General features: G+C 41.7%; 1 protein-coding gene across 1 annotated transcript in view; it reads right to left on the bottom strand.

Annotated features, from left to right (window-relative positions):
• The window catches only part of SORCS3 (sortilin-related VPS10 domain containing receptor 3), a 275,728-nt gene that overhangs the window by 36,219 nt on the left and 216,483 nt on the right, over positions 1-23,026 (bottom strand). The window contains exons 11-15 of the mRNA XM_010007928.1: positions 22,522-22,668; positions 21,721-21,823; positions 19,188-19,264; positions 18,988-19,079; positions 13,891-13,998 (exon numbers count right to left, since the gene is read on the bottom strand). Of these exons, the coding sequence (XP_010006230.1) occupies positions 13,891-13,998; positions 18,988-19,079; positions 19,188-19,264; positions 21,721-21,823; positions 22,522-22,668 (527 nt within the window). The remainder of the gene's footprint in view (positions 1-13,890; positions 13,999-18,987; positions 19,080-19,187; positions 19,265-21,720; positions 21,824-22,521; positions 22,669-23,026) is intronic.

The raw sequence follows: 23,026 nt of genomic DNA, 5'->3' as shown, positions 1-23,026 counted from the left end.
GAAAGAGCTGGAAAAAGGGAGGGGTGGGAGTTAATTTTTCCCAACTGAACTGATGAGTCCTCCCATTTCTTTGAACATACCATCTCATTTCTCTTAACTGATTTCCATGTACCTGTTTCTCATTTTCTATTTCTGCTCACTAAATTAGGGAGGTGGATTTTTAAAATAAGTATAGCTAAACTATCAAGAGGACATAGGGGAAAAGGGGACAATATACTATGAATTTTGCCTCAATAACATTGTCTAGAATGTTCTAACTGAAAGCTCTTAATTGCTTGTTGCAAGAGTAGAAGACAAAAGAAGAGAGCTGGGTTTTCAAGGTCCAACTCTGGCAAAGAGACACAAAAAGAATGTTTTGATTTTTTTCCATCTAAGCATTCTGTTCTGGAAGTCCTTGAGAAACAATAAATACAAGAGCCCAGATGGCATTTAGACAGAGGCAGTTTTCTGACTAAGCTCAATTTAACAAAGGTTCTCCAACCTCAGCCATGGAATGGTAATTTACAAGCTTTAGACAGGATAGATTTTATTCTGTCCCTCCGAGTAAGCAGTTAAAACTCCACATAAAATTGTAGCTAATAGGACAGCATCTTCTCAACCGTCTCTATCTATAACTCACAGTGAAACCATTGCTAAGAAGGCAGAAAATACTTCCCACTCCCTTCTTTAGAGATATAAGACAGGGCTTCTATTGCCAATGATGGATGACATTAATTTGAAAAAAAAAATACTAGGAATTTGGAAAGCAATTCTGAAATATTTACAGATTCCTTTTTGGAATTTTTTGAAAGGGTGACCGGTAATGCTGCTGACTGGTAATCATTATAACTTTCATTAATTTTTTAAATACACATTAACTTACAAGTGTAGTATATACTGACTAGATAACCTTGGTACAGAAACCTCTTAAAAGCCTTATTACATTTACAGTGTTCTTTTGTCAAATTGCATTGCTTTTGCCTTATCATTCCTTGCATTGCCAATAGTTTTGCTTTTTATGTAATTCAGTACTGCTCATTCCTGACAGGTCAACAGAACGAATTGAGGGTCACAAGACAACATCTCATCCATCTCTGGTCCATAGATTCCATCTCTGTCCCTGCCTGGGGTATGAGAAATAGATCTTCTCAAGTATTAGTTCCTGTATGGCTCACAGGAAAGGCATCCGCTGTATCCATCTGGATCCATCCCTGCTGACAGTTTCAGACGAGCTGCCCAAGTGTGGAAATAGAAATGTCTTCTCATGCCTAAAACAAGTCCCCTTCTATCATATCTGAAGTAAACTGGCAGAACATTATACAGAGTAAGCATGCATTGAAGGTGTCTGTCCTTGGCTGGTCTGGATATAGATGGAGGACTTTTATCTTCACTAGTCAGCCTAGCTCCTTTGGTAACAGGAGATAACGGTCAAAGTCTCAGGTAACACCTCTTGTCCTCAGCTGTGCCCATCAGTGAGACAGATGGCTGAAGATACAAAGGAAGGAAGCAGCTGATAAGGTCATCTTCACTACATCAAATGTACCCTCTTTTCTAAAGCATTTTTCCTTCACTGGACATCAAGGAGATGAGAATGATGAAAAGGTATCTAATTTTGCTTCTCACAAAGTACCCTGGGGGCCACTGAAGTCAGATTTTTAACACAATTAGGCCCTATTAGAATACAGTGTTTAAGTTTTAAGCATTTAAAACATCTAAAAACAAACAAACAAAAAAATAAGATAGCACCTTTTGAGATGAACTACGCAAGCAGATAGATGGATGGGTCAACAGAAAACTAGATAGAGATACAAATATATCCTTTAATTGAGAATGCTGAAGGAAAAGCTAAATGCAGTGTCATCATAAATAGACTTTCATTTAAAAAAGCCTGAAAACAATCTTGCTTTTTTCCCCCCTTTTATTGTAAAAGAAAACTGCCTGCAGAGGAAGTGTCTTAGCTAGCAAAAAAACCCCAATAGTAAAATCACCCAAATCAGTAAATGTTTCAGCTGACCTGAATCTGCACTTCTATTGTGGGAATGGAGAGAGGGAAATAGTGCCACCAGAGTACCCTCTGATTCTAGTTAAAATTCTTCTTTATTTACATCTATGTCTCTAACAGGTAGTGCCAGAAGTAACTGTTTAATGGGAGGTCCCATGAGGTGCTATGAAGCACTGTCTGGAAGAACCACCTCCTGGAAGGGAAACTGGTATGGTGGGTTTTTTTCTTGTCCCCTGGAGAAGATGAAGTAATCTCAGCAAAACCAATGGGAGCCCCAGATCTGGGGTATCACAGCTGTAGAAGCACTAAGTGGTTAATTCACCACAACTGAAGGTACTTGCTCTCTCTTTGATGTCCAGCAAATAGAAGCACATGTTGCTACTGCTGCAATGTTAAGAGCTAAGTAAGTAGCCAAGGCCAATCTCTCTTCCCAGCAAGTCTCACCAGCGCCATTTCATGAGCAGGGCTTGGTCAAGACACCTTCAGTGTAGTAGCAGTGCACAGTTTGGAAAGTTCTCCATAAGCAGCTAGGATAGGTATCAGGTGGGCTGACCACAAGTCACCCTGGTCAGGTCCATGCAGCATCAGCTTAGACCCTACCAGTGCAAAAGTCAAGGAGCAGAGCTATTGAAATTTGGCTGGTCTGCTCTCATCAATTCTAAAACCATTTAACTTTTGGGCATGACACATAGATGTGTCCTGAGCAGTTGCCAGGTAAAGCTCGCATATGTCTAAGCTCTTCATTTTCATTTTGGCTCTTGGCAAATCTGGAGAATAGAGCTCTTCTGCAAGTCTTATTCTGGCACTTATACAACCAGCACTGACATGGAGCTAAGCATCCTAGCCAGATCTGAGTTGGGGTTTGCTGGTGGTTGTTGTACTTTATACCCCAGTGCTTCAGGCTGCATGAGAAATGATTAATTCAGCATCAACCTGGCATGAATACATGGAGGCAACACAAACAGTTGCTGCCATTTCCTCTAATCCAGAGCACTGGGTAACACAGAGCAGAGGTGAGTGGATGGCCTACCAGAAGCAGCCATTCTCCAGCCAAACATAATAGGTCTCATTGAGAATCAACTCTATCTCTGTACAAGGTTCCCTCACTTCCATAACTGCCTTGATTTGGTTTGGATTTTTCTCCCCACTAGCCAGACTCCCCTGCTCCTACATTACCTGGGAAACCAATGAGCATATTCTAGAGCTCCTGGCTCAGTGCACACACACTTAGGGAAGGACTTTATACATAAATGTACCTCCCGCACTTGTTGACATTTATAGCTTTTGAGACAATAAAAGAAAATGCTGATGATTGAAAAAAAAAAAAGTCTGTTACAAAATCTGGATCTGAAGCCATCTGTGTATAAGAACGTAGCAGTAAAGCAAGACTAGCTGCTATGTGCAGGCTGAGCTCTTAGGGCCAAAAACACACAAGCAGCAATGGAACAGCTGCAAATTGTGCCAGCAGGGTTAGGTTTTATGAATGAGGAGTGAGAGATGAGCCATCTCCCCATGATTTAAACATAAATCATTGCTTTAGAGAAAATCAAATGGGCTGCGTAACCTTCCAATTGTTTTTTATTAGGATTTAGATTGAATTAGCATTAAAAGGAGGTCACTGGTTACATGGAAATTGGATGGAAAGGGGCTGAGACAGGGAAGCAGAACCTAATTGAAAGAGACACAGCTCAGCAATTATGGAATGGAAGAGGGAGAGCAAGAGTTACACAGTCTCATGACTGGCAAGATGATGCAGGAAGCAAGAGACTGGAAACAAAGGAAACACAAAAGACAAAAGATGGCACTGGAAAGAGAGGCAATTGCCAACAACAACAAAAAAAACTATCTACTTTTTTCCCCAAACAATAAATATGGTGTTTAGGAGCCACTTTGGAGCTTTTAATTCAGTTGCTTTTGGCTGACCTGTTAACTAGGAGCGGTAGCCTGAGGGAAACTGGGTGATGATTCAGGGCTGGTGTACTCTCTATCTGTGGATAGAGAGTAAGAAAAATTGCAATTTTTTTTTTCTAGAAAGAAGACCTGCATTTCCTTCCAAATAAAATACACCACTCGTTTGGATGCAGACTGGTGCAAATTGATGTCATTCCCATTGACCATCTGAGATACAAGGCCTTGTTCTACTGCAGCTATTCAGAGGGAATGAAAACAGCAGCAGTGAAACTACCAAGAATGTACAGACAGCAGATAGCAGCTTGCATGATGACAAATTTGTTCAAGAAAATTTTTGTCTGTTCTCTGTTTCCTAAGGGGATGGGTCAAATGAGAATTTCATGGAATTTGCGATGCAGATGAAAACTGAAGGAAGTGGTTTTTTTCCACCTCCAAGTGAAACTGCATGTCATGACACGGAGATTCTCCACAGAAAAGAAATTCAGAGTGGCCAAACTGACTGAGTAGCAATCCATATTGAACTGGTCATGGAAAGCTGAACCATTGTTGGATTCCAGGTTAGGAGGGGTGGATGGGACAGGGACAGAGATTCTGTGAATACAGAGAAAAAAAAAATATATCTTGCAATAAAAATTCTGCAGTACAGTCATGGTAAACTCTTTTCCCTCAGCTTTGGAAAACAGTCTCTGGATTATGCATCAGCTCAATGGGCACTTCCTTTAAAGTACCAGCAGAATAGGAAAACCACTGCAAATGACATGGTACAGCACGATCTTTTAGTTAGTAAGTAATACCAAGTGCAATTAGTAAATGACCTGCAGAATGTATAATCACAAAGCAGCCCATTTCTCCATTAGCTACACAAAAAATGCACAAGGCAAAAGGGAAGCTGGCATTTAGTTTTGGTTGGTTTTTTGTGTGTGTGTGTGTGTTTTTTTTTTTACTTAAATAACAAGTTGTATCAAAATAAAAACTTACTGAATGACAAACCAAACCTTTTGAAATCTGGTCTCTAAAAAATTTATTGCCAATGTTTCCAAACCACTTTACATGACAATTGCTTCAAAAGAAGTCCCAGAAACATGAAAGGGAGTGTGAGACACCTGGGAAGGGGCATGGGAAAGCACATTAATTTTTAATGCTGTTTTTCAGTAGAGTTCTCTCTCTTCTTCTAAGCACCTGTGAAAGACAAACAGTTTCTGACAGCTTTGAAACCCAAATATGCTGCCTGCCTCTTCTGGAAAAGATACTGGCAGGTATCAGCAACGTTCCACTAATGGGTCTATGGTGCCAACAGATGCAGGTGCTTCCCTGTTGTCAGAAGCTGGATAATACAGCATATCCAGTTGTTTCCATTGTTCATCCTGTGAATCAGCACATTTCTAACCAGATGTGTAAGCCATTTCTCAGAACATGAAAGATCCAAACACATGTGAGGGGGACAGTTCGTGGTGGATCAGGGTGACAAACTTTGTGTGGCATGGGGTATCAGAGAGAAGAATGTCCAGAAGAGGGGATGATGACATCTGTACCTGTCTGGGCAATGGCATGAGGAGGTGGCTGACTAATTATAGTGGGGAAATAGTCACAGATTTGAGTAAAAAGGATCATGAAACACAAAAACTATGTACAATGATCAAATTAGGACAAGCTCTCCTCAGAAATAAAGGCTTCTAGCACTACCTAAACTATGTGAGATGCCTCAGACTATAGTATGGCTGCTCTAGAGAACTTTTCTTCGCTCACTGTAGCCAAATGATGAAAAATCTGTTAGGGTGAACTCTGCAGCCAGCCCATCACTGAGCCTTCCCAGCTCCCAGAAAAGCCCCGTGAAGGCTGAGCTGAAAAGGTAATGAGGCCATATGGTTCTCCGTCTCTCTGAGGAATGTATGTGTGTACAGCACCCTGGCCCTGGCTGGGCACCCACACCTGGCCTGAGAGCTTCATACAGCCCAGCCCAGCCGCTAGCAAGAGGACAGCACAGGATCTATAATCCATCTGTCCTCACAAAAGCACAACTAACAAAACCCTCTAGCCTCTAGATGAGAATATCTGGATTTTATTGTCATCAGGCAACCTTTGTACTTTTACTTACGGAAAAGAAATCAAGTATTAGCCTGCTGCTCATTCTGGCTTCTTCTGTAAAAGCTTTTTTAGTGAATAAAAGCCTCCAGCCAGCACAACTTTCTCTAGTCCTTTTCCCTGCACACGCTCTCCATCACCTCACCTGAGCACTGCAGACATGACTCAGCATCTCCCTCCCCCTAAGGAATAGGAGAAGTCTGCACAGAAGTACTTATCTGGGACTCAGGGGACCTGTTTGAATGCCAGGCTCTCCCCATGACAGGCTGCTGAGTGGCCATGAGCACAACCCTTGTTCTGCCTCAATTTCCCTACCTGCAGAATACAACTAAAAATGTTGATTTCTTTAGCATAATATTTGACCTACTGTCCATAAATAGCACTCCAAGGAGAGTAACATTTGCCCCAGAAAGTTAAAGATAGAAAATACATGCCACAGAGCCCAATGTTATTGTTTCTGCCAGGAATCTTCTGCAGACATGGCACGACTGCTGGGAACAGATCTCAGGTCCAAACATCCTTCTCCTAAGGCCCAATAAATCACACAATGCTGTCTGAGAAAGATTACTGTAAGCAGATATTCTCACCACCTGCTTTGTCTATTCAGGTGTCACAGAAAGACCTCAGCTCATACTGCAACTATCAGCAGCACAATCAATATTTTGTCTCTGTGGGCTGCTCAGGTGAGTTCATGCAGCAATCCAAAGGCTAATGAATAAAATACTCCTCTGGCAGGGAGGGAGATGGGAGGAGGAAGTGACACTGATTAATCTGTGATCATTAATAATGTTTTTCAGTCTTGCAAATGAAGAAAATGATATGGGTAATCAACTGTCTTACTCCAGGGTATAAACTGATCATCTGCTGGGATAAAATGGGAATTCCTATAACACACATTTTCTTGTCCATTTTAAAGTCACTTGATGGCATTAGCAGATTGATCATTTTCTTGCAAAGTCCCAGCTATTCACTACTACCAGAAGGTTTTGAAATTAGATCAGATGGTAGAGGAATGCAACTCCCATAGCAAATGCCAATGTCCTCTCAATCATTTTCATTTCCTAACTTGAAAAACATATCTGTCATTTTTGTTCTCACATCAAGTTCTAAATTTTACTTGTCTTTCTATGACCAGTCATTATTTTCACAGATACATTTTAATCCATGGATCCCATTCCAAAGAGCACTTATATAGGTTTACACTCTGCAATTTGCACAGCCCCACGAGTGAGGACAGTGCAGTGAACTCACAAGGATACATCAGAGCCTTGGGGTGAATTTCATAGCCGATAATAAAGCTGGTTGCACCATAAACAGATATTGCAATGAACAAAAAACGAAAGGGAAACTGCAATGCAAGATAAAACCACTGTGGGGATAACAATAAAAACCTACCAGTGCTTTCTAGGTATCTAATGGTACCTACACAACTTGGATCAAACAGGTTTTGAAAGCTGCCCTCCAATCTCTCAAAAAGCTGATAGTTTTGGGAGGCCTGAGAGCATGCACAGGCTGGCTGACCAGCTCTGGTTTCCAAAAGAAGATAAATAAGTATGGAATTCAGAATCCTTCACCACAATAGCCCCTGTACATGATCCCTCTGTTGTTTTCTGCACCGGAAGCTGCAAGTTGGATTTAGCTTTCTACAGACCTCTAGTGAAATCTTTCCTCGGATTCCCTCTTCACCAGATCCTCTACTGAGCTCAGCAGCAGCAGAAGTTGCAGAAGAAAATCTGCTGTTTTTCTTTTTTTTTTCTTTCTCTTTTTCTCAATCAGAGTGAAGCGAAAAAGAAACCAGATTGATGGCAGGAGAGTTTGAAGGCCTCTGCCAGGCCACAGGAACTGAGGAACACTGTGTCCCTTCTTTATGTATGTTGGACAAGAACCTAGAATTCCTAGGAGAAGCAATCTCTTGATCTTTCTGCCTTCCACTCACCTCTTCTCTCATTTGCTGAGATTGCTAGCAGGGGTGCCAGGTACAGAGACCAAAGGTTGGCCCAGCAGGAAGAGGGCCAGCTCCTCTGACCACATCCCAGCAAAGGCTTCATTTTCTATTACCTCCCTGTTTTCACCTTATGTGTCTCAGCACAGCTACTCAGAGGTGGCAGATCCACAGCTTCCCACCCCTAATCAAAGGGGCAGAATCTTTCAAGGACCTTGTGTCAGCCTGTAATTTTCTTTCCTGTGTCAGCTTTTAAATGTGACAGCAAGACTTAAGCAGAAGAAAGTGAATGTTGCCTTGCTTAAGCACAAAAGATGATAGTAATCTTATCAGAAAGTGACAGGAAAATGACTCTTGGCTCCCATATAATTTTGAACTCCAGGGGGACCTTGGGGCCCTGAGAGCTGTTGGTCCTCTCTCAGACTTAATCTACTGAATCACTGCTCAATGCTAATCAGAATCTGCCCACGTTGCCTTCATACCTGGTACATGCTCTGCTGATGTCTCCCATCAGTCATTCTTCAGAATAAGAGTTAACTCATGGAACTCCTGGCCACACAACAATGTCACTGCTAAATTTTTTAAGAGATTTAGGGGGAAAAACCCTCAAAAATAGGAAAAATCATGAATTAATAAAAAATACATAGGTTCCTATGTTTGGCCAAGAAATTGCCTTATCTGCAAATCTCTGTAATTGAGAAAAATGTATTAGGGAGTAATTTATATTTTTTTTAATAGTTATTTTTAACATCGTCTACTTGCCACTGCTGGAGCATAGAACTGAGCTAGAAGAACCTCTTGTCTGACTCTGTATGACCTGTGCTTTTAATACTCTTTCTCACCTCAAACCTCTCCTAGCCTCCATCTCACTTTTTTCAACGTTTTCCATTACTTATTCATTCTGCCCTACTCTCCCACCCAGTTATTGGTGGCCAGTAATTTTACGGGTCTACTAGAAAGAAATGCTCCTGCTTCATCTCTGGTAAAGCTGCATGGTGGTATAAGATAGGACCAGGACTCACAACCTACTAATTTACAACCAGGAAGGTTTTCTAACATACACACAGTCAAGGGGAGCAGTCACAGCAATGCTGGCAGACCAGCTTGTATTAAATCCTCTCACTGAAAACATTAATGCTCAAAAATTCATACACACATACTTATGGATAATTAAGTATACATATATAGAAACACATACATATTTATATACACATGTGTAGGTGTGTCTATGTAACTATGTATTTATCAGCACAGACAAACTTAATGATCCCCATCTATAAATGAGTGTCTGCACACACACTTGTATAATGAGTCTATTAAAATGACAGCAAAGCTCTACAGGGCTGTGAAGCAAAAAGGTTATTTTTCTTTATGTAGGTTTGGAGAGATGCTTAGCACAGGAGATGAAGTGACAAAAGTAATAATTATAAGTCAAACCTGAAACAACATACAGCCCTTCTTTGGACCCCCAGAAACATCTTGTCTCTGATTTGAATGGTACAGACTAGCAACTCTCTCAAACAAATACTACTTCTGTTTGGATATATCATAGTAAGCTAGAAGAAGAATACAATCTGATTCCTTTTTCCTGGTAGACAACCTCAAGCAAGTAACATGCTGTGCTGATGGCTTGTCAGAAGTTAGATTGGACCCATTAGAAAGTGCAGTCATTAAAGGACTACTTGCCAGTGAGAGCCACAGGACAAAAGTTAGTAAACTGTAGATTTCAAAAAGACTAGTGCTTTCTAAACACTCATTGGGTCTCCTAAGAATGTGCCTAACCCATCACCCTTATGCATTTGAGTTGTTTCCCTAAAGGACCCTTTGTATTCTCCAGCTGTTTTCCTCACACCTGCACCAAACACTGTGATGTGCTTTGGTACACATCTCTCAAAGTGCTGTGACAATAAGGGAGCTGAACTGACCATTTTGTCAGATGAGCTGAGTGTCAAAACCATGGTGAAAGGTACTGCAGAAGTGGATGATCAGCCAGGAATGGAGGAAGGGAGAGTAGATTCCCATTGGTTAGGCAGTAGCTCCAAGTCAGACCAGCTCACACAGTCTTGTGGTACTTCCCGGTGTGTCACAAAGCTACAAAACACTTCAGCTATGCTTTTAAGGAAATAATTCCTGCATGCTGATAGCCATATGAAATCACCAAATCAGATAATAACTTAGGTTGGAGCAGACCTCTGCAAGATATCTTGTTCAATTAATCACTAAAAACATCTCCCAATTCAAAGTACTCTCAGATACTCAGAACCATATCATGCCCTTACCATGAAAATCTGCAGATTTTACCATACTGGTAAGTTCTTTAGGGCTGTCTTGGGACACATATATACAGCACGAAGCACCAAAGATCAAAAAATCCTGGGATGCTCATACAAGACAGACAGCTACTGCAACTGCTCACATACCAGCCATGAAGTGGTATGATATTCTGTGCTAAAACTCTTGCTGCTTCCTACAATCCAGAGAGCCCACTCACAGGATGTGCCACAAAATGAAGGTTGGGAATAATAGCAATTCTACTGATATACTGATTTTAATAAGATAGTATTATGATAATATTGTTAATAATGCAGTATGTAACTAATAGTTGGAGCATAATGACTATTTAATACACATTCCCCTTAGATTATTATTTTTTGGAAGTGGTAGAACATGGACCACTTTAATGCAAATCAATGAAACACACTTTCCCTAAAAGGAATCAGACAAGACTACTAGATGAAATATTTTGCCTTTTCCTTTAAAAAAACCTTTAAAAGCTACTAACCTACACAAGTATGAGCTCACAGCCTTGGCCTCTCTGCCTCAGCCCTGCTTCTATTCTAGGAGCTTCCACTGATCCCATACTCAGCTGGGATATTCTGAACCCAAACTGTTGTGCTCCTCACATCAGCTTGTTGAAATAATTGGGATTTCTACTTGCAAAAACAAATTCCACATACCTCCAAACCAATGTTTTATCTTGGTTCAGAGAATGGCCAGTAGCAACAGAAATGCAGGTTTCTTCTCAGCCAAAGCTTCCACAAGCTCAGCATGATCTTACAGTGTCCATACAGACGAGACCACTGAAATTCTCACTGCAAGAAATACCCAAGTGATCTGCATAGAAATGGTTTGCATAAGGGCTTTATAAATAGTCTCTTTCCCCATCAGTTCCTTTAATGTTGTGGATAGAAATTTTTCTAAATGGTTATTGCAATTATCATGTGAAATTTCTTTATATGGCTTCTACAGACTATTAAGAATAGTCTTAAAAATTGCTAATGATGACAGTAATAATAAAAACAATACCAATAACAAAAGCAATAACAATACGCCTGCAAAGATTTCAAAGGAGAGTCAACTCTCAACAAAGCTGATACATAATACTCAGCAAGATAACTCTCTTCCTACATTCTCCATCACAAGACTACAAAGAAATAAGTAACAATAACCTTAGATTTTAAACGCATCTTAATCTCAAAAGAAAACAGCATTGATTTATAAAGTAAATGGGCTAAGTCCACAGCTAGTTGAAACTGATTAGCTCCATTGATTTCAGTGAAGGTGCTGATGTGCAGATTTATTAGAGCTCAGATCTGTGTCTCTGTATGTGTGTGTGTCTGCACGTGTGTGTGGTTGGAAAGCAATTCACATTGTGCATTGCACAAAGGATTTAACAGAAAAACACTCTCTTAACCAACACAGAAAGTGACATGTTATTGCTGCATTTGGGAAAAAAATCTGTAGAATGCACAGAATGCAGGGTCTAATATTTACCTGAGAACTGGCATATATTTTCCCAACAGGATGCTCACAGCAGACTTGTGAAAAGGCTCATGGGTTTATGATACACTGTTGTGTTTTGCTCCTTGCAAAAATAGGGGCAATATTTGCAGATAGCAAGGAAGTAGATGCACGGATATTCTTCTATACAAACAAGTACTCCACTTCTATGAAGAGAAAGACAAATCTAGACAAAACTAGCAACCCTACCAGAATTTCTGCAACCTTCATTCTGATAAAAATCTCAGCAGCTGTCTGTGACAGAGACTCAGAGGCTGTCTCCTTCTGCCCCAGCACCATCTGGGAAGCAAACCTAAGCAGCTCCTATGCTTTATAGGCATAAAAGATGACCACAATTACCTAAGCCTGGACTTCCTAGGACACTTCAGCACAGGAGATACACAGATGGACTATACAGGAGTTGGCTACGCCTTCCCAAGACTACAGCACATTTCATCTGTCATGGCATAGATGGCAAAGATGCCAGCTCAAATTTGCAAGAAGGGGATTTCCCCCCACTCCCTGTCTTGCAGCTAAGCTGAGCTCTGCTGCAGGTACAGGCCTCTCCTCACCATAGAGTCACTTCTGTTTCTAAAAGCTGCTGGTAGGTCTGGTTTTTGAAAGGCATAGAAACAGAGATCAAGCAACCCAGTTGGAATAAATTCAATTCACAAGCAAAAATGTCCGATACACAATTGTTATCTGATCCAAGCTTCCTCAGAAACTGGTGACAAGCATACTCAGCAGTCTTCTCTCTGTCACTACCTGTGAAACCTGCAATGAAATCCACCTCTGCATTTCTGCCACGTAAGTAGGCAGATGGATTGATGTCTAGAAGAAAATACACTGGGCTTGAATAGCTGCAAGTAGTGAAAATCTGCAGGAGCTTCAGGTGCAGGTGCAGAAAGCAGGAAAAGCACACCCACTTCAAGGCAAAATTTATAGTATAACTCTTGCCCCTGAGTTGGAGGGCTGCAACAGTGTTTGATGTGATTAACCAAAGGCACTCCTTCATGCCTCTGCAGATAAGAGTTTGCAAGAATGTCTCAGTCTAAGGTATCTTAGACACCTTGCTTTCTGATCCTTTTCAGAAAGCTGTTACAGCCAGTTCAGAGAAAAGACTTGTAGGAAGCATCTCATCAAGTGACAATGTATCTAGTCCTTACTTTGTTCAGAAACCCAGGACAGAGTGCTCTGATCTGCTTTGTGCAAAGCTTAGACAACTCTTTGAAGTTGCCTTTGAATTTAAAAAAAGTTCCCTCTCTCCTCTGGTTGTTGAACTCAGATCCTGGCCAGTTTTTGGGCCAACAGTACACCACCAGTTCCACCAGTCTTACCCAGCACTTCAGCACTCCTAGGAAAAGGAAGTTCTAAGCATCTTCAGTGCCAGCCCAGGCTCTTTCTCCAATGGTGTGGGTGAATCATAGCATACTACACCCCAGACCAGGAAAGTTATTATGAGCGTGGCTCTGCATATGCACACTGAGAACACCTTTAGCTTGAGCTGAAACCAGATTTACAGTCCACAATGCAGATAGCAAGCAACAAGGTTTGGGGATATTCATACCCAGCAACAATATCTCAAAAGACAGTCAAGCTTCACAGTTGGACCAAGCCCAGAACTGACATTAGGTGCAACCACACAGATCTCTGTCCTCTGAAGAGCACTACAGTCCCTCAGCCATCAGATCTAGAGATCACAATCTCAGCAGCAGTTATGAGAAGAGACCTCAGGATGTCACTAGTTCAAGCTTTTAGTCCAAGACAGACTGTCACCAGCAGATGATCAGGGCAGATGTGGCTTCATCTAGCCAAGGCTTGAAAACTTCCAGGGATGGTGATAACACAACTTCTCGGTAACCTGACCAGGGCTACACCATCTGCCAGAGAAGAAATTTTTCCTACTGTCCCATCTGAACTCCCAAGCTGTGGCTTGAGATCATCTCTCCTCATTATACCCTCTGCCACCACTGGGAAGATTGTGGCTCCACAGTGTTTGCCATGTGATGCATGGACACTTCACCTTGATCTGTAACCATCTGCAAAAACAACAAAACAACACCATGCCTTCATACAACACGACATGTTCAGCTACACAACGCTGCACTGCACACCGTGAGGCTCACCATGCACTTGGGGATCACCAAGCACCCCTTCTGCAATCACATTTTAGAAAAAGAACAGCTATACTTACGTCATTATCTGGGTCTCTATGCCAGGGTCTACAAGGGATCCATCCACAAAAAGTGATGTTGATGTGAAACTGTATTTACTCCAGGATCTTCCCTCATCAAAACTTACCCTGGAATAGAAGCAGACAAGAATTATACACATAAAAATACTTACGCTAGAAGAACTGCACCAATTAAATGTTGGCTAAGATCTGAAAGCTCCAGCAGCTAACATTTATAGACAAGCACCAGTCTTTACCATTTCCCTGCCCACTAATTCATACTCTTCACGTACTTTGAAAGATCAAAACCTCAGAGAGTATAAATGCTAGCAATATGAGCATAGATATACTTGATCCAGATGTACATCAGACTTCAAGGGATCAAGGGGAATTGTCAAGTCCTGTTTCTGGATCTACAATAACACCTGGTATGAGACAGCACTCAGAGCATTAGCAGCCCTGGCCTGAATGCATAAACATTGCTGTCAACACCACGGAATGTTTCAACCCAAGTGTGTATCAATACCATATGGCGTTACCTACAGTCTCTCTAGCCACATATAGTACTTCTTTGCATGCCATCTTGGAGGTGGTCTCCATTTTACAGAGGTGGAGGAAGGAGGCCAAACTGAGCCAGTCAGTGGTTAGTCTGTGTGCTCTCTGCTTGTTACAGTTGTAAAACAAAGTTATATGTCAGTTTAAATTAAAGCATTTCCCTTCTTAGAGGCTGAGGGTGTTCACACTGTGAGTGACAAGCCAAGGTAATTCAGTGGCTTTTGATCATTTATCCTTACCCTCAACCCCTGTGTGCCTTACCTTCTGCTTTTATCAAAGATCATGCATATCCTAACCTACCTGACAGGGCCTTGGTTGAATCAAAGACAGTACCACAGGTTTTAGATTAGCAGAAAAGGCTAGTAAACCTTGCTCTCAGCTACACCCCAGCAACCTCTCTATCTCTGATAACTACAAAGGAGTAGGTGAACCAACAGTTTAATTCACCACACCAGCAGACAGACTCAGTCAGAAGTCTGGTGGCTTATGCCTTAGTGACCCTTCCTAGCCTCCCTCATGGCCTTCTCTCAATCCATCAATAGCCTAGGAGCCCTACTGACACCACAGAAGTGCCAGGCTCCAGATCTGCCAGGACCCTGCCCAGCCATGGGCCTGGCAAACAGGTTGATGTCCTAGTCTCAGTGAGGTTCCTGATGTCCCAGACTGGGCTGTCCCACCCCTGGCTGGGGTGGTGGGATGGGCCCTGGTAGCGAGATCCTACCGGGATCCCAGGGACCTCAGTCCTCTCCTGGCTTTCCAGCCCTGACACCACCTTGAGAGTCTGTGCCACAACAGTGCAGAAAATAGCCAGAGGAGGGGATGATGCCCAGCTGCTTCTGCAGCAGTAAAGACAGGCAACCTGCAGACTGTCAACATCCAACTGTCAGCATCCAACTCCCAGAGCTGCTGCTCGTGAACAGTTCTGAAAGCAACCAAGTTTCTCTGCCCCCAGATGCTCCACAAAACTGCTTCTGCACAATTTCTACCCAGAATTTCAGATCCAAATTACACCAGCAAAGGAAGAACAAACAGAGAAGCACAAAGGTTTATTTCCTGTAAAATTATTTGATCGTCTCTCAGCAGGGTCATTACAGAATTCTCTGTAATTCTGCAAGGTACCTGGGCTGTGAAAGCTGACACATTACTCTCGATGGACATTACCAAAGAGATAATAATGGTGCAAACTTCTTCTCTGAATAGCAGGAAGTACTTCTCATTTTAAACTGAGCATAAAAAAAGAAGATTGCTATATTTTCCAGGAGAGGAAAGTTTGGAGGAGTTGCACATGTGTGCATGCGCACATACATCTGAGTATCTGGAATTGTTTGAGAGGGTATTGCTGGAAACTGAACCCAAGTAGGTAGCATCAAGGACACCATCTGAGATCCTACCAAAGGAGGCCAGTGTAGTACGCATTGCAAAGAATGGGTCACCAAACTCAAATCTCTAGTATGGAAAGCCAAAGTTTGGCAACCACCACTCCCTCAATATCTGCCTCTCACAGCACCTACCAAGACACTTCCACCTGACTCACAATGCTCACCTGCCAGAATAGGAAGCTGACCATAGACGAAAGACAGAAAGCTGGAAGTACGACAGCATGGAAAAAGCTTATCTGCCCCAAATCTATTTATTTAAATGTATGTATCTTCCCATCCACCTGTGCATTTGTATGCTGTTCTGCTTCCATGCTTATCTATCTAAATAGCATTTCAATTTCTGAGGAACAGCATGCTTCATTAGCTTAGCTAAAGTTCTCTAGGCTTTTCAATTACCTGTCCCTCTTTTCTCCAGGATGAAACTTACTGTACAATGTCTCAGCCTGAGAACTAATAGATACACATGTACCCTTTAATCTATTTCACTCCTGCCTATAAAACTGGTGCCTACTGAGGCAATATGAAGCAAATTCCAAATACCCTAAGGGTACAATTTTGGACAAAATCTGTTGGAGCGTATTGATAACAGCTCTAAATCACTACTCATTTAATAGAGTGGGTAGGGCACTTATATTGCTGTACATGCCATTTCATGAGTCTTAGTGGAAAAGTAGAATATCTAAAAGGATGCAAAGCAGGCAAAAGAACATAGGGCTCTCAGCTCCTATGGAAAGTGAACCTGTGACCCAAAGTTTCCTGACATCTAAATACAGGCACATAATGTGTGTTTTTCACCTGAAGAACCTTTCACAAGATAAGACACAATTAAAATAGTTGCATTTGGGTTGAAAAATACAGTTATAAATTATTAATAAATTACTTAAAGCTCTTTCAGTAAGTGGCTCACCTTTCACTCTTCCAGGGCTCAAATTGCCCCAGCCTGATGTACCTACTGCTGGTAACACCTATGCTTGACTAACATGCACTTCTGCCTTGGCTCCTACATGGTTTGATATAAACACTTGGTCACAGTCATGATGTCCTCTTTGCTGAGGGTACTTCATGTAAAGCAATGACTACTGAGTTACCTATCAGAAGCAAATGCTTTTAGTCACACAACAACACATTCTAAGCAGACAGAAAGTTGGAGTCTGCTGGAAGCATCATTAAGGGTTGGCTCTGCTACTGTGCTCCTCTGTAGATCCAGTTATGGAGGCTGTTGGCTTAGACTAACCCCTGACCCTGAGTCAGTATGACTACATATATTACAAATGCAACAAGTTTTCTTATGAGAAAACAACCAAACTGTTCCCTGAACATTAGAAAGCAAGGCAAAGATCGCAACCCTCATTTGGCAGATAATGACTTGCTTCTAATCCCACACAGAGGAACAGACCTCTGAGAAAACTCTTGTTCTCCCTGTCTCAAGAAGGTCCTAGAAAAATTACAAAGCCTTGGAAATAGGATCTAATACATCCTGTGTTCAAAAATGCACTACCACACCAAAAATAAAGCAGTCATTTCTTTAGTTCAGGTGGTAAAGAAATATGTTCAATTGCAACATATTCAAACTTTTATAGAAATTTATGTTGTAGTCATCCCAGGGTTATCTGTCAGGTCAGGAATATAAAGTCCAGAAGCATTTAATATTGAAAACTAGTCTTTAATGTTCTTATGGTACATCTCTGGAACATTGGTTTGTGATGGGTAAAGACTGCCTGTCTTGAGATCTCTGACTTCTGAATTACTGTAATTTAACTGAAAGTTTTTGTACAATAATGGCTCAGGTAGAGGTGACCTTAACACCTCAACACTGCTGCCAAACACCATTGCTTTCTTTTTCTGTTTGACCGCAGGCCACATTTCCTGTTCTGTATGAAGAGCATTAGATGGACATGTGCTTAACACCATCAATCTGAGACATGACTCAGTCTTGCAGACAGGAACACAAAACTTGTTTCTGAAGGCTATTTCTAACTAATTCACTTCTTAACAACATTAGAAGTTGGGTAGTTCATCCTTTAGCCATGCCCTTCTCCCTCTCAAAACCAGAGATTGAAAGTAATGCTAATAATCACAGAATCATAGAATGTTAGGGGTTGGAAGCGACCTCTGAAGATCATTGAGTCCAACCCCCCTGCCAGAGCAGGACCAAAACTAGGGCAGATTACTCAGAAAGGCATCCAGACAGGTCTTTAAAGTCTCCAGAGAAGGAGATTCCACAACCTTTCTGGGGAGTCTGTTCCAGTGCTCTGTAACTCTCACAGTAATGAAGGTTTTAATCTTGTTGAGGTGGAACTTCCTGTGCTCAAGTTTGAATCCACTGCCCCTTATGATATCACAGGGCACAAGTGACAAAAGGTTGTCCCTGCCTTCTTTGTGCCCAGCCGTCATGTATTTATAGACATTAATTAGATGCCCTCTCAGTCTTCTCCTGTCTAGACTGAAAAGCCCCAGGTCTCAGCCTTTCCTCATAAGGCAGGTGTTCCACTCCCTTAATCATCCTCGTAGCCCTTACACACAATTCTGTAAACAAGGTTAGTTCTGAATTTCAGAATGCCTCTCTCCAGTGCTTAACTTGTGCAGGAGTGAGAAAGGCAAAGGCTAAGGAGAGGATAATTTTGAGGAGTATTTTTAGTGCTTAGACCCACTTATAACCCATTCATAGAAGTATCTCCAACTGAGAATGAATTTTGCCCCATTCCACCCCCAACTCTATTAAATTGCCACCTTTGTATCTCTGGAAATTGACAGTGAAATCTTATAGGAGACAGCACCATTAGCAGCATACTTCTGTTGTCCTTAGCAACACCTACTACCCTCTTGTCTCTCTCCCTTTATCTGTCATACCAGTTTAATACTAAATTCTGTAAACAAAAAGTAGAAGTGAGACACATCCTCTCAGAAATACCTGAAGCGCAAAGCATGACTTTTTTACTCAGCATGTGTGTGTCTGTGGGAAGGAAATCCCACCTGAAGTCTTACAGTACATGTAGAGTGCAAAGAGTAATTAATGTATCATTATATTAATCAACAAAACCAAAATTATAGCAAAATGCAGATAAGAATGATCTTATTTGCTAGTTTTGCAGACACTAGCTAATGTTGACCAGGTGATGCAAGTGGTATAAGCACCACTGTCAGCTTTATGAGGAAACCTTCTCAAAGTAACAAGCTTCCTTACCACACGTGCTGGATGGGCATTGATGTGCGTTTCATGGCCACTAGTGCCCCTCCCCAGTCCAGAAACCACACATTGTACTCCTCCTCAAAGATCTGCAAATGAATTGGGTACTGCATGAGTGCTCTGCTGCACTGGGAAGGAAAGACTTAAGAGAAGAACAGCAAAAGGCTCTATGCTTTCCTTTGCTCTGTAAAACATACCTGTCTCCAGGAATTTCCAGCATCAGAAGAGATGAATACACCAACATCACTGTAGGAAAGCTCAGAGCCAATATTGCCTGCAACACAAACAAGTGTCAGATATTCTTGTATCGATGAACACAGCTGCATTTTTCCAGGAAACCAGAAGTACCTGGCCTGACCAACACTGCTTTGCTGCTTTTGATACTATTCACATCTAAAAATAACACCCTGGTCAGATGGCAAGATTAATTTACAAGAGCTGTGCCATTTGAAAATTGGCACTGGGGAGAAACAGTATTATCAGTTTATTTTCCCAGCTGAGAGCATTGCCCATAATTGCCAGCCACTAAAGGCAGGCTTACTCTAGCCAAGGACCTACACACCCAAAAAACTGTGGATGAAACCACACACCCACTTGGTGCACACAGATCATCAGAATGGCAGCAGAAAAATGGCCACTGTTCCTGGCTACCAGGTATTTCATTTCATATATATTTTTCTCTGAACTTGTGGCTTTTGTTGTAGCCAGATGTAAAACTGACAGATACTCTGTTGGAAAGCCTCCCAAAGATAATGACCCACAGCTACCATATTGTGATCAAACCTATGACTTCTTTATTAAAAGCCCATTAATTCTTTACCCCATGAGTCACTCTTCTACTCTCCATATGAAGTTATTTTTAAAGTGCATATAATTTCCATGGAAAATAGCAAAAGGAGAGGTGGCACTCCACACATCTGTAGCATCAACAAGAGCATAATAAAAACACACTAATGAAAATGTTAATTGAATTTCTGACATTCAGTGTTGGAAAATTAGAAATGAAACCCCAGGTGTGGGTAGACACTCTCCTGTCACTATAACAGAATCCAGCTAGCCACATTGTTCTGACAATGCTGCTTAAAAAAATAAAGTTTCTGGCTCAGGGATGCAGGACAGTTCAAGAAAGGCTTTTCCATTGGTGCTCCAAATGTAGGAAATGCAACACTGTCCATCATCTAACCTCCTTCCCTGACAGTAGCCCAAATGACCAATGGCTTTAGATGAAGGCACAAGGAAAACCTGCAGTGGACAACCATGTAGACAGAGAGTCTATAGGGACATCCAGGTTCACCAGGATAAATCTACCAGTCCAACGGTCTGTTTAGCCCACTGTCTCATCATGAGTGGAAGTCCTCAAAAATTAGGAAGTGGCTTAAAGGCAGACGTGAAAGTTTTCTATCCTCATATTTTAAATATTGAAACTGGAAAACCAACTTTCCAAACAGATTTCCAGGTTTTAGAAAGGAAAGAGAGTAAAAAGGTGAGATAATGTCTGCTTTTCTGTGCAAACCTGTTACATTCTTTTCTTCATTCTCTCCATCCGGTCTCTTCCAGCAACACGGATTCAAACTCTATCAAACACAACAAACTCCTAAACAAGTCAAGAGGATTTGGCAGCTGTACAACTAGAAACTAAAACATATATCTCTTCCCTTTGCAAGAATCTAACCTGTGCCCTCCCTCACATCAAGAGTCTTTTTCCATCACTGCTGGAAATGCACCAGTTTAAATCAAAGAGTAAGACAGAGAGTTTGAGCAGCCAATGCCTGTGAGAGTAAGCTGCAATGCTCATCCTTTAACATTCTCCAACATGGTGAGATGTTCCTGTTGTGAAACTGGTTAGTTGAAACAGATGTGTGTATTCCCATCAGGTTAAGATTTTTATTGCACCAAGTAGTAAAACAGAAATTATATTCTGACTTTTAAAGGTTAATTGTTAGTCTGGGAAAGCATTTATCCCATGCACTGGCAGCTTGAAAAGAACCTCATTTACTAACAATTTAAACCAATGTCTGGAATCTCACTGTCCTGCTGCCTCTATTTGCTTACTAAAAGGTTAAAGAAAAAAGACTCTGCAAACAGCACCATGAGTAGAACTTGTTCCTAAGCATCCATCTAGCAAGTGTCAGGAGTGATGACTCCACTTGGCTGTGCATAGGAAGATCTGGAGGTTTAAAAAATCTTCTCGCTCAGTTTTTCCTGAATCAGTGAATTGGAAATCACATGGTGTTTCCCTCGGTGAGCTATAAATGTCATTAAGGGAACCTGTCACTCAGGTTCTGGCTTAGTATGTCAGACACGTGGAAACACAGAAGGACATGCGAATGGAAATGGCTGGTTAGAAACAGTGTAAATTCATATAGGCAATATGCTAACTTGACACACTTGCACGCTGCTGCTAGGCTGAACAGGACAAAAGAGATAAAATGAGTGGTTGTAATGAAGTCTGATGAGAGGAGTCAGAAATGCCAGTCGGTAATGATCCCTTGCAGATTTGAGCCTAGACCTGCATGGGTTATTGCAAAGCAACAAACACCTGACAAGCATTATCTCTTTTGAAGTTAGGGATCACATGCCTCCCACAGCAAATGATAATTAGTTAACATGAATTAGCTCAGCACTTGCTGAAACAGAGATGAAAGCTTTTACACCAACAGGAAACATCTTGTATACTCTCAGGCATCCAATGAGCAACAGAGGTGTGTTAAGAAGTACTTATGTTCTTACCTGTTGCCACCAGCAGCCCAGGAGCTGTCTCTTTGCTGGAAATGCTTCCTGAAGCGTATGGATTCTCTGAGAGTTGCAGATGTAAGTGCAATGAGCAAAAGGGCTGTTGAGAAGAAACAAACAAAAGGCAGAAGCTTAATATGCAACAAGTTAAATATCAGAGGAGCCCTTGGCAACTGCACACAGATGCTCCGATCCTACTGAAAATGACCTCTCTGTTCTTTGCAGTGTTACAAATAGCAGCATATGTTCATTTTCTAAATACGCACCATGGAAGTGGCTGAGAACACCAGAAGTAGGAAAGCTGCATTACAATCAGTCATGTCTGCATTTGTTTTACGAACAATCTGACCTAGAGCACTTTTCCCAGAACCTTTCTTATTCTGACTTAAGTTCCATAAAAAAGGTCAAGAAGTATGGCCAGAATTTCCCCTCAAAATCTATGAAGCTATAGAAAAAGAAGTCTACTTGATTCAAGTAACACTCAGCAGGTCAAGAGAAAAAAAGCAGGGAGACAGATTAACCAGTGAAACTTCAGACAAATACCACTCTTTTGAAAGACAGAGGCTACAGCCTACTATAAAATGGCTTTTCACTGAATGCTGTTGAATTATGGTACTAAACCAAATTCAGTGCTCTTGTCTGTAAACTGTGCCCTCTTTTGGAGCATCCTGACTTTGCAGCTCTCAGATTGGCAAGAATCTCTCCTACCCAGTTTCTCTGGATGTTTTGTTAGCCCAGTGACTAAAACACGGAGCTCTGAAGCAGTCAGTTGTGCTTTGGAAAAGGTCTGCCACTCACCAGCTGGCAAACTACAGGATTCCCTCTTAGATTAGTGTCCGGTGCCTGCAGCAAACGCCAGTCTCTGCCCTTGTTGTAGGTAATGAATGTCTTGATTTGGTCATCTATCTTCCTGTTAGCCAGGAATATGCCTTTGATCCCTGCTACCTAGGAAAAATTGAGAGAGATGAAAAAATACATCGGAAGAACAGGCCAAATGTAAGGCCCATCTGAGCACTTTCAGAAGTGGAAGGTCCCTGGAAAAGCAATAGAGCTATCTCAGTCCATCCTTGGAAGACAGTGAATAGTGTTACAGGTACATCTCACTGATTCCTGCACAGCTGAAAGGCCTCGTGCAGTCTCTTTCTCTGGAAGAAAAAGGCAAAGATGTTCACAGAGCAAATCCCTAGGAAACAGCCCACTTCTGGATTTCATTGAGTGCCTGCAGACATGCTGATGATGAGCTTGAAGGTACAGCATGCACTGTCACACAGGAGCTCTGTGAACCTGGAGATGTGATCTGCCC

This window comes from Chaetura pelagica, unplaced genomic scaffold (assembly GCF_000747805.2).
Source record: "Chaetura pelagica isolate M959 unplaced genomic scaffold, ChaPel_1.0 scaffold531, whole genome shotgun sequence".
Classification (NCBI taxonomy): Eukaryota; Metazoa; Chordata; class Aves; order Apodiformes; family Apodidae; genus Chaetura; species Chaetura pelagica.
Note: the sequence above shows the minus strand (reverse complement) of the source record. Positions and strands in the feature narration are given on the sequence as shown.